General features: G+C 32.9%; 1 protein-coding gene across 1 annotated transcript; it reads left to right on the top strand.

The window, feature by feature from the left end:
* LOC127804234 (uncharacterized) lies at positions 1 to 12,229 on the top strand. The gene is made up of 11 exons (XM_052341056.1): positions 1 to 53; positions 135 to 311; positions 1,110 to 1,223; positions 1,608 to 1,721; positions 2,983 to 3,084; positions 3,519 to 3,596; positions 8,468 to 9,097; positions 9,758 to 9,934; positions 10,029 to 10,070; positions 10,313 to 10,749; positions 11,420 to 12,229. Exons 2-11 carry the CDS (start codon positions 140 to 142, stop codon positions 12,002 to 12,004), a joined length of 2,451 nt encoding a protein of 816 aa, XP_052197016.1. The 5' UTR covers positions 1 to 53; positions 135 to 139; the 3' UTR covers positions 12,005 to 12,229.
* The last annotated feature ends 2,393 nt before the right edge of the window (positions 12,230 to 14,622 follow it).

Below are 14,622 nucleotides of genomic sequence, written 5' to 3'. Positions count from 1 at the left end.
CCAGGAGGCATTCGCTCATCGCCTGCACGCAACTTCACACTCCACGCTGATCAGTTAACGCACTTTCTTCTTCATTTAAAGTTTTTCTAGTCTACAGGATACTTGACAACGTTTCGTGTGTGTATAACCTGCAGAAGAAATGGCCGGGTCTGATGATGACAAACACCACCGACGCTCGCACAGACAAAACAAAGGACTTTTTGCCTTCTTAAATCCTGACGAAGGTGACGATGCTCTAACTGATGCCGATGCTGATGAGGCACCACCAAGACCAGACCCAGAAACTTCGAGGAAGTCTAGACGAGGCCAAGGTGACAATGCTCTCACTTGGTTTGTCAAATAATTATTTATAACGATATTGGAACATTTTTGTATTCCCCGTGCACCCCGAAAACAATCATTAAGATCCAATTAGGAGAAAAAAAAAATCAATTAGGAAAAGACCGTGTTAATTTAATATCATGTGAGCTGATGGCCCACGTATAAGATAGCAAAAAGGCCCACGTATTAGACCAGATGTTTGAATTATTTTGTCACACATTGGAGAGGTATGAATTATTTAGAGGCAGTTTATTATATTTTCCTATTGGATAATGGTATTGGTTTTTAGTAGTGTCCGAATGTGTGTGTAAATTATTTAAAATATTCATTCAAGCAACGTGGTGTATAAACGTTTGTATATTAAAGTGCATTTAATGTACTTAAATTTTAGTATTCAAACACTCTTATACTAAAGATATCATTTTCAAAATATCTTATCTGAGTGTTTGGATGCTAAAAACAAATGAACTAAATGCATCTTACAAAACTCTTTTACATATTACTAGTTTTAGCAGTGTTCCTATAATTTAAATATTGGATAACAAGAGTTTGCAGGACAAATTGTAGTAATTGTACAAAAAGAAAGAGTTACCAACCTATCACATCCAGAGAAATTGCTAAAGGGAGGAAAGAATAATACAACTCATAACACTCATATGTTAAAAATAAAAATAATATCGAAAAGACAGATGATTACATTAATTCTAGTGGATTATCATTTTGTATATTGGTATACAAAGTCTACATAAATATAATATAATATAATGTTTCTGGTGGTACTGTGTTAGAAAGGAAAATGGATGGTTCTGACCAACAATCGGCTGTCCGTGAAGTGGGGCTAAACATTGATGCAACACCACCAGGCAAGGATGCTGCACAATTGGGAAAACAAGCACTTGATGGTAAGATTTAAATATTATAATAATTTGTTTTCTTTTTAAGAAAAAAAATGAGAGACTACAGATATGAGATTATAAAAGAGAGAATCATTTAATAAAAGCTAATTACTGAGAATAACCACATTATCAACTCTTATCTTTTTGGGAAAAAAGTGAATATATTATTGAGGAAAAGATGGAGAACTCTAGCCCAACAACTGGGGGGTGTTCAATCCGTTTTGATTGCTAGAGGAAAGAATAATATAACTCGTAATACTCGTATGTTAAAAATAAAAATAATATCGAAAAGGCAGATGATTACATTAATTCTAGTGGATTATCATTTTGTATATTGGTATAAAAAGTCTACATAAATATAATATAATGTTTCTGGTTGTACTGTATTAGGAAGGAAAATGGATGGTTCTGATCAGCAATCGACGGTCAGTGAAGTGGGGCTAAACATTGATGCAACACCACAAGGCAAGGATGCTACACAATCGGACAAACAAGCACTTGATGGTATGATTTAAATATTATAATAATTTATTTTTCTTTTTAAGTAAAAATGAAAAAAAAGAGAGACTACGGATATGATATTACAAAAGAGGGACAATCATCATTTAATAAAAGTTAATTAGTGAGAACCACCACGTTATCAATTCTATATTATTGAGGAAAAGATGGAGAACTCTAGCCCAACATAGGGAGAGGGGGGGGGGGGGGGGTGTTCATTTCGTTGTATCGGACCGAAATTAAAATTGACAAAAAATTAGACTAAAGATCGATTCGTACGAGGGGAAAATCAGACTTGTTTAGATTGACTCTGCCTTGGCTGGTCTAATTAACACAAAAGTATAAAGTATATGTATTTACATACACTGCTGTATACATCAGTGTATAAGTGTTATATGCATGCTGGTAAGTGTTTATACAGCAGTGTATACAATGATGCATGCGGAAATGTATGTATTGTTGTATTTATTTGATTTTAAAGCAGACCGAAATTTAACACACTCGTACCAATAACGAAACCGTCTACAAGATTCTGAAGGCAAAGGCCAAAATAGTACTAAAAACAGTAACCAAATGTAGCTATAAAGTGAACAAAAATCCACCAGCCAAGGGATCATAGAACTGAAGAAGAACATGAACGCAAGTGGTGAAGAACAAGCAATGATGCAGCAAAGAAACCCAAAGGAAGGAACCATGGCTTCAGAATAATAAAACAGAGAATGCTCAAGCACCCAGTCAGACAAAACTAACGTTCACAGCGAAGTTATATGGTGAGCCAAAACCGCCCCCAATGACCAAAGAGGCCCGAAATAGATTCGGGGCAAAGAGGCCCAAGATAGATCCAACCAATTGAAAACTTCAAATCAAGTAGCGTTCCTCCAACCTGTTGAACGGACAAGTAGTGTTATCCACTCCAAGAATCCCTTTTGTAGCCAAATTAACCTTGCTATTAAATCTGTCAAACAAAGTCCGCCACTATGAACTGTTTAATTCTAGTTGTGCTTTTACTAAACTGAGATTGCTTTCACAGAAATTTCATAGAATTGATGTTTGAACTTTGGAACGACGAAGTTTCCTACAAGTAGACTAACTAGGAGTACGCCCCAGTGTTGTTTCATGCAAAATCTGAAAGCATTCACTGAAAACTTCTTTCTTTCTTTCTTTCTTTCTTTATTTTTAATTGAAAGCCTTCCTTTTTTAATGCTCATTGAATCTAAACTCAACAAAATACTTGACATGTTTTATGTATTTATTTATAATATTGCAGAAGGAATGGCTTGCTCTCATCATGATGATCAGTACCGACGGCCACCAAAACCAAAAGGGGGATTATTTGGGGGATTATTTGGGTTCACTGACAAAGACGAAGGTGACAAAGCTCTAACCTGGTTTCACTGATGCAAGCAAAATTTGCTATCAGTATGCGTTAGAATGCTCAGCTTTCTTTTTTTTTTTTTTTATCTCTACATTTTAGCAGTGCAATAAATAAGATAATTATAAGAATTTAATTAAATCTTGTTATAATATTAATTTTATTCTGTAAGAATTTTTATTAAATGTATTATCCCATTATAACAACCTACTTCAACCATGCTTAACCTAATAAAAACTTGCCTAAGATCAAAGTTGATTTTTTTAAGGTTACAATAAATTTAATGAGAAGTAAATATTTTGACAAAATATATATTAAGTAGATTTCTATAATTATTGTTAAATAATTTCTACACTTGTTTTAAAGTTTTTTCACCTTTTTATTTTTTATTTTTTTATCCCTTCTATTCTTTCCATGATTCCCTTGAACAGTGGAAGCACAAGACGACACAATAAGTGGTGAAGGGCAACTAAGGAGGACGGATACACCACGCAAATCGAAACCTACTGGTAAGTAATTACAAGAAGCGTGTTTTAGCAAATACAATGTTTTAGCTTTACTTTTTTTCAAAGTAAAAAGAAAAAAAATGGGTTAATAGGACACAATGCACTTCTTTTAATTAAATAAAGTTAAGAGTACACTAACTATTTGAAAAAGGAAAAACAGGGAAAAACTTTGAAAAGAGTTATTCAAGATAGCATCATTGACTCCTTTGCCCTTAAATTCATGAGCACTCAAAAAATAAATCAAGAGACACCTAACTAAAGCTTGAGATTAATTTGATCACTTAAGTTCGTAGAGGTTTGCACATATGTGTGTGATCTAATGTTGTTAACTAAGAAGTAAAACACGTGAACTACATTATCATTGTAGGAGTTTACTGGTAGATATATAGTTGTGTATTGAGTTCTCATGCATGCTTTGAGTCTCATGAGCCTCAAACACACCTTTTAAGTCCACGTGGCCCCTTACCATTTCAAGATGTGTTTAAAAGGATACTATCCTTAGGTACAATTAGACCCAAGTAGTACTTTCTATTAGTTGCCAAATCCTGCTACCCTAATCTAATGGTTTGACCAAGGGTTGAGTCTAATCTCAACTTTACATGATGATCCCTCCTACAGGACATATTTTTTTTACTAAGGTAGTGTTTGTTAGCCAAAATATAGACTAAAAAAGGGGGGATATGAAAAGCATTCCAAATGTTTAGTCTTTTCAGCGTGCTTGTTAAATTTATCTGGTGATCATTGGAAAAGAAGTCACGTGATTTCTTATCTTGATCTTTCAAAATATGCTTATCTCTCCCGTCTCTTCTCAAGATAAACATATCTTGATTTTTATAGATAAGAAAAAAATGACATTTGTGTCATCTAGTGCATTTTAAAAAATTTAACAAACAACTTGATAAAAATTTTAGAATGTTTTTCAACCTTATCTTGACTATTCCATATCTTGATCCAAAAAATATTTCGACTTTATCTTAATACTCTTTTATTTTGCTCATTTTAACAAATGCTACCTAAAGATGAAATAGAAAAATATGTGCACTACTAAAAAGCGTAGAAACACTTAATAGAAAAAATGGGGGTAAGCAATAAAATTTATATAGTTCCCGATGTATGTTTGAAAATAAAATTTTCTTGACCAAAAATAATCAAAATAAAACAAAATTATTACTTATGTGCATGGATCTATACATGAATCTACACCCAATTACAGTATCCCTCGCAATTTTAACGGATGGGGTCAATGTTCACAGCTTGGATGGACCTTGACAAATTGATTAGTTCAAAGTTTTCTTCAAATCAAAAGTATTGGAAAGGTGATCACTCATAATCTTTGTTGACAACTTACATCTATAAGTCAACTTTGATACCCTTAGGTGGTTGTTCAAAAAGTATAGGAATGATTATGAAATTTTTTTCATCCAAGACAAAGATAGGTTGTTTCACTACAAAAAACTCAGTATTTAGCGACGTTTTTTTTTGCATTTAACGACGATTTTTTAACCGTCGCTAAGTCAGCCGTCGCGGAGCGTTTAGTGGCGGTTTTCAGCAATCGCTGGAATAACCGCCGCTAATTTTAAATTTTGCGACGGTTTCTAAAACGGCCACTAAATAAGTCATTTAGCGGTGGTTTCTATAATATTTAGCGGCGGTTTTGAAACCGCTGCTAAAATTAAAATTTTATTTTTTTAAATTTTATTTTTAAAAATTTAAAAAAAAATAAAATGTTAATTTTAGCGGCGATTTTGAAATCGCCGCTAAAATTAATAAAAAAAATTAAATTGTTAATTTTAGCGGCGATTTTGAAACCGCCGCTAAAATAAAAAAATTAATTTTTTTACTGCCCGCACAAGCCCGCCCGCCTCGCCCTTGCACGCCACGTGGCAATGCTGGAAATTAAATCCCAGCATGCTCTACCCAAGTTTCGAACCCAAGACCTCTTGTGCGCGCGTGCATGCGAACCGCCTGATTTGCGAAGAACTCTTTAACATATATGCACATATATATATTATATACTAATCTAACAATTAATTTTCAGAATTATATTTTATATTTTTTAATATATATTAAAAATATTTATTAATTGATTATTTTTAAAAGAATAATAGAATAAATTAAAAATAAATTAATTGAATTAAATTAAATAAATTAATTGATTAAAAATAAAAAAGAAGATTTTATATATTTTTTAAAAATTATTAAAATTTTATATATTAATTTTTTTTATTTTTTAAATTATATTTTTAATGAATTTTGCTATTAATTTAAATGCAATTTTATATTTATTTTTTATATTTTATATTTATTTAATTTTTAATTATTTTCTTAAGCGAAATTTAATTTTTTTAATGAAAATAATGAATTTTAATATTTTAGATTTTTATTTAATTTTAATTTTAATTTTTTTTCAATTTAGCGGTGGTTTTCGAAAATCGCTGCTAAATTTAATTTTTTAATGAATTATTTTATTTTATTTTTAATTTTGAATTATTTAATTTTTTTAAATTTAGCAGTTTTTCAAAAATCGCCGCTAAATTTAATATTTTTTGAATTTTGAGACGATTTTTGAAAATCGTCGCAAATGTTAATTTAATTTTAATTTTAATTTTAAATTATTTAATTTTTTTAAATTTAGCGGCGATTTTTCAAAAATCGTCGCTAAATTTAATATTTTTGAATTTTGTGGCGTTTTTTGAAAACCGTCTCAAATGTTAATTTAATTTTAATTTTAAATTATTATTATTTTTATTTTAGCGATAGTTTCTAAGAAACAACCTCGAAAAAGAATTTATTTATTTTTATTATTTAATTATTTTTTAAATTTAGTGACGAATTTTTGAAAACCATTGCAAAAAAACATGTTTTACTTAATTTTGCGATGGTTTTATAAAACCGCCGCAAAATTTTAAAGAAACTGCCACAAAATACCATGTTTTGCCGCAATTTTTAAAACCGCCGCAAAAAATTAAATTTTTTGTAGTGTTTCTTCCCTAAATTTTGCATTCACGTACTTTAGAGGAAGATAAAGGGCGAGAAAGCAATCAAGGTCCATAAGGTGAATCCCATTATAGTTTCTCACGAGTTGCACAATAGTAGATTGGATGTTAAGTAAGGTGGTATTGATTGCGAGGGACACAAGGTCGTTTTCAGTGGTGACAAAAGGTAATGAAGCTAAGAAGGTTCAAAATCAACATGTAAACATTGGAAGAACTATGGATAAGAGTTTGAATTTGGTGTTTACAATGGTAGAAGATGAAAAATGATGGGTCGATACATGCCTAGTGGTATTTGTTAAGAGTGTTAAAGTGATTCTAAGCTTACAAGAGAATTTCTATTGAGAATGAGTGTTGTCTTACTACATAAAAACTGCTGGTTGAAACCTTGTATTTATACAATTGAAGGATAAAGAATAAATAGATAAGATGATTAAGCATTGTTCTTCATGGTTAGATCATCGGTTCAATGTGGTGAAGCATTCGGTGCAATTTTTTGAAAGGTTAGTTCAGATTAGAAGTGAGGGGATCCCTCTATATTCATGGAACGATATATTTTTGAAGTTGATGGGAACTTTATGGGAAGGGCTATTAGTCCTGATGGTGACACAATTTCAAAGATGATATATGATTTTGGTAGAGTATTCATCTAGTGATTCAAATCTCCTTAGATGGATCTTTGGTTTAGTAGGCAACATTTTTCTCATCTTTCTTTCATATCCTTTACATGTAGTCGAAAGAATTATTGCTAGTATCGTAGCATGAGCCTCTCATAGAGAGTGCATTGATCCATCATGGTCAATTACAACCCTAGTGTGGGTTTCAAAGATATGTGAAATAACCCCGTTTATTGGACTTCCATCCATGGCTTTTTGTTTGTTTCATCCTTTGCAATGAGATTTTATTGGAAGATTTATAATGTTATTATTAAAGTTGAGTTTCTTGCTAGGAAGAGCTTGGATCCCATCATTCTTGTTGGGGGAGATCTATATCTTGTAATGCAAGTTGGATTTTGTGATCAAAAGTAATAGGTCTAATTTAACCTCCTTTATCTTTATCTTATCTCTCCACAGTTTAGCATTGTTGTTGTTATTGCTTATGGTATGTTTCTCTACTTTTACTCCCTTGATCTTCTTTCTTTGCGAAGCTTTTATGACTAAACTACTTCATTTAATATATATAATTTATTCTTTTTGTACAAATCTTAATTCCAACCTAGCTAAGACAAGGAAAACAAAAAAGGAATATCATGATCAAGATTTTGATCCACATTCTAAAATTATTCATTTATTGAACTTTTTAGCTAGTTTCAAAATTATTTTATTTTTTTTTCTTTTACCCTTAACAGACTCCCAATCATCTCTAGAGGAGAGCATTGTGAATCTCAAATGTTCTCACACTCAGTTTTAATGCTGTCCTGGCCATGGCGATTAAGGTTTAAATGATGAAGAGACTAATGATATTAGCATGAAAACTTAATTGAATATTATTACACCATAGACGATAACTAAATATTGTAAAAATAATTATAGGTTTTAAAGGATTAAGAGACTAATGAAATGCCAAAAAGGATTACCAGCCACATCATCACTCGGGGACCTAGCCTTAATAATAAGTAAAATTAATAAAAACACACATGCAATTGAATTAATTAAGCCAAGATTCTTTTTTAGTAAAAGTGAGAAATGTATTAATTAATAGAAAGGGAGCCCATTAGCCAAGCAAAAACTCAACAGAAACCCAAACTGCTACGACACAAAACGATCCAAAAACCTATGCACTTGAGCCACAAAGAAAGCCCAAAATTAATTAATTAATGGATTGTTCATTTAATTTTCTATTCTCTATTTATTTTCCTAATACCTCTGCTTTTGAGTTTAGGATTTGATAGAAAATTCTACGAGGCGGTTCGACGTGGAAAGTTGCACGAGGTGAAGAGCATGTTGGATATTAACAATGCATTGCTGGACAATAGATTTACGAAGTTCGAGGAAAATGCTGTCCAAGTGGCGGTGGTTGCTGGACAGGAAATGATTGTTTCAGAGTTGTTGGCACGAGAAGCAAATCCCGAATTGCTGAAAGAAAAAAACAATTACGGTGAAACGGCGCTTACCCTGGCTGCTGCAAGAGGGAAGATGAGTATTGTCGAGATGTTAGTGGAGAAATACGAGGATTTAGCGGATGTAACGAATGCTCTAGGACAGTTACCTGTTGTTGTGGCTGCTCTCTACGGCCACAAGGACATAGTTCGTTATCTTTATGACTGCACTTTGGTTGAAAACTTTTTTGTAGGAGAGAAAGAAGATCAAAGTTTGAGTACAGGCAATAAAGTTAAAAAAGTTCTTCTAGATCTAAAGGAAGAGAGCAACCAGGCTAAAGAGAAACATCCAATTAAAGTTCTTCTGAAACCAGTCTCAAGTAGCCCTGATAATGAAGCAACTTCCTATGGATATTTAAGCAAGCATAATGGGTTTAGGCTTTTCAAAGCATGCATCACGGCTGGAATCTATGGTACGCACCAAAAGCCCATTTTTCTTTCTCGTTTATTATTATTTTTTTCTGTTTTTCTTATTTTTCTGTTGGAATCAGGCCCCAAAACTCCACATAAAAAGTCTAACCCCAAGGGAGGGCATGCATTGAGACAAGAAGCTCGGGTAGGATCCAAAGAGTAAACTGATGGGCTAACTAAAGAAATGACCCCAAGCCTTAAACACAATACCCTCAAGGGCACAAGCACCACATAACACCTCATGATACCAACACACCACAAACTTATAAACTAGAAGATGACCTAATTGACATGCAAAGGAAGACTGTTCATCCCAGGCATCAACTAAGTCCCAACTGAAAAGACATGCACCAAGTCCATATCTTAGGCTAAAACTCTGAAGAGCCAAACTATGGCATAGCTCAATGCCAAAATCTAACAGCCTCCAACTCCAATCCCAATATATACATGCATGATTAGTTATTTTGTCATAATAAATTATTTGATAGCATAATATTAACTATATAATTATATTTTATATATTTGTTTGTGATGGGATACATGATCTAAATTAGCAAAGAATAATGCCAAACCTATATAACAAGATTTTTTTATTCTCCAAGAAACTTCTACCTGATGTTATGCATGTAAATAGTAATTTTTTTGCCTATCATATTACATAGATATTGCTTTGGAGGTTTTCAAGCTACGTCCAGATCAATGCATTGAAGAAATGAAGAAGGAGAAAGGTACAACACTATATCCACTAGCCCTTGCGGATTTAGCAAAAGAAAAAAGAAATTTAGCAAAAGAAAAAAGAAATCGATTCATGGCTTGGGTATACGACAACATCTCCTCAGGTGAGCTATACTCTTCTCTACAAATTTTGGAATTAAGTGAACGTTTTAATTAGTTATTATTGATTGAGGCTTGGCCTTCTGTGCTGCTGTGCAGGTCTTCCACCATGGGCCTCAGACTACTTAACTGCTAAGTATGGTAATTATACTATTCCAAATTTAATTCTTATACTTCTCTTCTTACTAGGCAACAAATCCAAAGCTAGTTAATTACTTACTTTTTGTGAGTTTTTCATAAAATTAGTTATAGTCCTGCAAATATTGATACTAAAATCATTATTTATCTTAAACCACTACTTCACACTGAAATGGTAATTTAGAGTGTGTTTAAAAGGCATTAATTAATACCAAAAGAAGTTGTTTCTTTTGTTTAAATGACAGCCCCGTTGGAGTATGGAAAGAAGTACATGGACAATCACCAACCAGCTCGTAAATTGTTGCGTGCAATAAGTAAGGAATTATCAAGTTTAAATAAGTATGATACTAAGACCATAGCAACAGTCTTGGGGAAGCCAATGCTGACGGCTGTTTTACAAGAGAATGTGGATTTTGTCAAAGTAGTTACTCAAGATTGCCCTGATGTGCTGTGGTTTGAGATCGATGGATTAACATTTTTTGCTCATGCAATTTCAAAAGGCCTTGAGAAAATCTACAGGTTTGCATGTAAAAAGCCTGAAACAGGACTTTTAGCAAACGTACTTCCCGATCGCGATGGCAACACCCTCCTTCATCAAGCTGCAAAGTTATCACCATCCCCTCAACTTAGCCAATTTCTTGGTCCAGCTCTACAGATGCAGAGAGAGCTACAACGATTTAAGGTACTAAATTTTAAGTCAGCTCTTTGTAGCTTATTTCTTTCTATTTTTTTATTATTTTTCCTTAGCAAGGATAAACTGAGACATTTTGAGCCCTCCCCCCCCCCAAAAAAAAGGGTAATTCCATTTATGCATAATGTTTTGACACTTACAAAATTGTAAGTATTTTTTTAAAAGAATTAACAATAGTTCTTCATAAATTATCAATTAGTTTTCAAAAATTATCAACATTTTTGTTATGCATAACAACATTTTTAATTTTTAAAAACTTGTTGATAATTTCATACGTGAAGAAATATTAGTAACTTCTAGAAGAAATATAATTTTGTTAGTTTTAAACACATCGTCAAAATATTGTATGAGAATAATTTTATAGAAAAAGAAAACTCACAACATAAAAAAGGGGAAACTTGATTTTTTTGTTTTATTTCCTTTTATGGTAACAAATAGATAGATATATTCACATTTTTTTTACCTATCTTATTATATTATTATTCTTGTAGCACAGATATTGTTTCCTTATTTTTTTTGAACTTGTTTTCTTCTTCTTACTAAAACATGAATAAAAACAAAAATTGTGTTGAATAAAGAGAGAGATACATACACTTTGTTTTTACAAATTATTGTTTGCATGAGCCAGAGAAAATGTGAAATATTTGTTATGTATTTGCAGGAAGTGGAGAAGATGGCACCTATGTGCAAAGGATTAGTAAACACTGAGAACCAAACTCCAAAAGATTTATTTGATAAGGAACACAATGACCTTAAGAATCAAGGACGAGACTGGTTGAAGGAAATAGCAACATCTTGTTCAGTAGTGGCAACCTTGATTGTGACTATAATGTTCGCTGCGGCATTCACAGCTCCAGGCGGCTATAAAGAGGATACCGGCATGCCCACATACTTGCGATCAAAATACTTTAGTGCTTACATAATTTCAGATGCATTCTCATTGTTCTTTTCCTGCACTTCAGCTATGATATTCTTGGGGATTCATACATCGCTTTTCAGAGAAGAAGATTTCCTAATCAAGTTGCCGCTGGCTTTGATGTTCGGTCTTTTCACTCTTTTCCTGTCCATTGCAACGATGTTGGTAGCTTTCGGTACTGCCTTAGTCATAATGTTGCGCGAGCGCTTTGTGTGGATCTCTATACCACTGCTTATGCTAGGAAGTATTCCAGTCAGCATTTATGCAATACTGCATGTTCGGATCTTCTTTCACGTTCTCCGTTTGACCTTTCGAAACCCAACAAATTGAGAAACTATACATCAGAATATGCTGAAGAAGAAAAAACAAAATGAATTTTCATTTTTATTTTTCTACATAAAATTGTCCTTCATTTTGCCATGTTAGTCTTATCTTATGCTTGCCCCCTTTTTATTGGTGTTTTCTTTTTTGATGTACTTGCCTATAGAAACAATGTTTTATTGTAATATGTCTTTCTATGCATATGTATGCATTTTTGCGTACCCAACTCTTCAAATAATTTATCTAATAATATGTAATCTAATGTTTTTTTTTTATTTTTATATATGGTGAAAAGTTTTTAATAAGCTAGCAACCCAAGAATGATTAGAAGCACCAAAGAGGCAAAATTCCCAAGCCATAAGACAAAGAAAAGCTATTAGCACCAAGAAAAAGGGAAAAACCTTACAAATAACACAAAAACCTCTAACATGTCTCCGACCATAATCAGCGAGCAACAACTAGTTGCAACGACCATCTTTGAGAATACTTCCCTTCAAAAGACATTATCTAAGATGAGAAAAAACAATATAGATTCAACAAGCATATATCAAATGTATGCACGACAAAGAACATACTTCTTGACATATACTAGCTAAAAGGAGGTTCCTAAATGAGTCCCAACCTAACCAAGTTGCACAAGCTAAAACAAAGAGAATCCAAGGAAACTTACACTCTTAGCTAGAATTGGAAAAAGCAAAATAGATAGTAGCATGATATAGTAGCAAGGTTATACACACAAAAAACCCTAAAGCTTAACTTAGATATTTTAAATACATCAAACTTACACGTGGAAGAAATCCCAAGTGACAGAAGAAGCTGAAGCTAAGGAGTTTGAGAACTGAAAAATAAATATGTGGGAAATAATTAATAGAGGCTTTTCATATTTTTAAACCTTTCGTATTACTCGTTGCAAATTTGAGCCTATAAATAGGCCTTGTATCTAAGCATCAAATCCAATCCGACAATAAAAAGTATCATCCTCATTCTTTGAATTCGATCTCACACAACACCTACACACACTGTGATGGGATTAGAAAAAAGGAAGGGGATACCTTCCAACATCGTGGTATTAGAGCCCAGAGTTGGATTGTTGCTGGATTGAATAGGCGAACAAGAGCATTGGAGGTTATTGTGCGCAGGTCATCAGAGGCTGATTGTCGCGAGGAGATCAAAACCTCAAACAACCAAGTAGATCGAAAACCAAAAGCCATCGCTGATGAGGAAGAGGAATTGATGGGCACGAATCGGAAGTTGAAGCATCACCAGTCAATGGCTTCAATGAAATGACTGCAATTGTTGTTGGAAAAATTTGCAACTATTGCGTCTGGGTGTTCTGGACTATGTGCAGAAGCAAGGAGAGAAAGAAAGAAGAAGAGAAGTTGTAACACCCCGCTTTTTCTTATCAAGCGTGTCACTATGTTAGGGCTCAAAATATACATAAATTCTTTTTTTTTTCACAATACATATATTAAACCTAAAGTACCGAATTCTAAATAAAACCCCTAGCAAATCATTCACAATGCGAAAGTAATATTCGAAACCTGATATGGTACATAATTGAAACATAGAAATCTGTACCATTTTGCATCTTTAAATACTTAAATACATGGAGACTTATAATCAAGAGATAATAACTAAATACCTCGAATAATAAACAAATACATTAAACCAGAACCTTAATTATACATCATTATCTCTCAATATAATATAAACTTCTAAATATGACTAAAACATATCCGGATCTTCATACAGGAACAAATACCGGATCTACTTACCAAATCCATCAACCACGTCATTACGTGCTGGTACATCTTAGTTATCTCCTTGCCATATCTGCAAGTCCTAACTGAAACGTTTAAATGTTTTAGGGGCATAACCCGATCAGAAAATAAATCTTCTAGTGAGCGTTTTAAAAATAATTACACGAATGCATGATTCGAGTACATGAACAAACATTTTCCTTAGTGTAACTTACCAGGCCCAACCCGGCACGGAACCCTAGGCAGAATCCTGACATCTTCGGCAAGATAATCCTAACGTTATTCCATGAATTGCCCTTGGAGAATTACGACTACACTATCGGGGCGACATCCCATCCTATGTACAAGTATCAATATGCCAATAATATCATGCCATATGAAAATTACACATTTTCATGCAATAATATATGAACAAACGTGACAAAATGCTCATAACTTTCATGAATAACATGCATAACATAAGCAATCATATCATATATAAGTTTTTGAGGAAAAACCACTCACCTGATGCCCAAAATTTAGAACACTTCGAAAAACAAACATCGCCTCGATTTGAGTGCTTGACCTCGATTTGCGTGCCAAGCCTAAAAAATCGCACGAGACACTTCACTTCAATCCTCAAAGCACCCTATCCATCATTTTATCCCAATAAACATTAAAATCTATTTTTCCATAATTTTTTTGTATTTTCTCTATTTTTCTCCCATTTTCCTCATTAATATTCTAAAATAAATATCTACTTAAATATTTCACCAAATATTTCTCCATAAACATTCATAAAATATATTTCTAAGAATATTAAAAATTCTAAAATTCACCTAGACTTAGCTTTTAAAGCCTTCTTGATGTGTGTGTATTGACCTCGAA

Source organism: Diospyros lotus, chromosome 6, assembly GCF_014633365.1.
Source record: "Diospyros lotus cultivar Yz01 chromosome 6, ASM1463336v1, whole genome shotgun sequence".
Lineage (NCBI taxonomy): Eukaryota > Viridiplantae > Streptophyta > Magnoliopsida > Ericales > Ebenaceae > Diospyros > Diospyros lotus.
The sequence above is the reverse complement of the archived record's forward strand: the minus strand, read 5'-3'. Positions and strand labels throughout refer to the sequence as shown.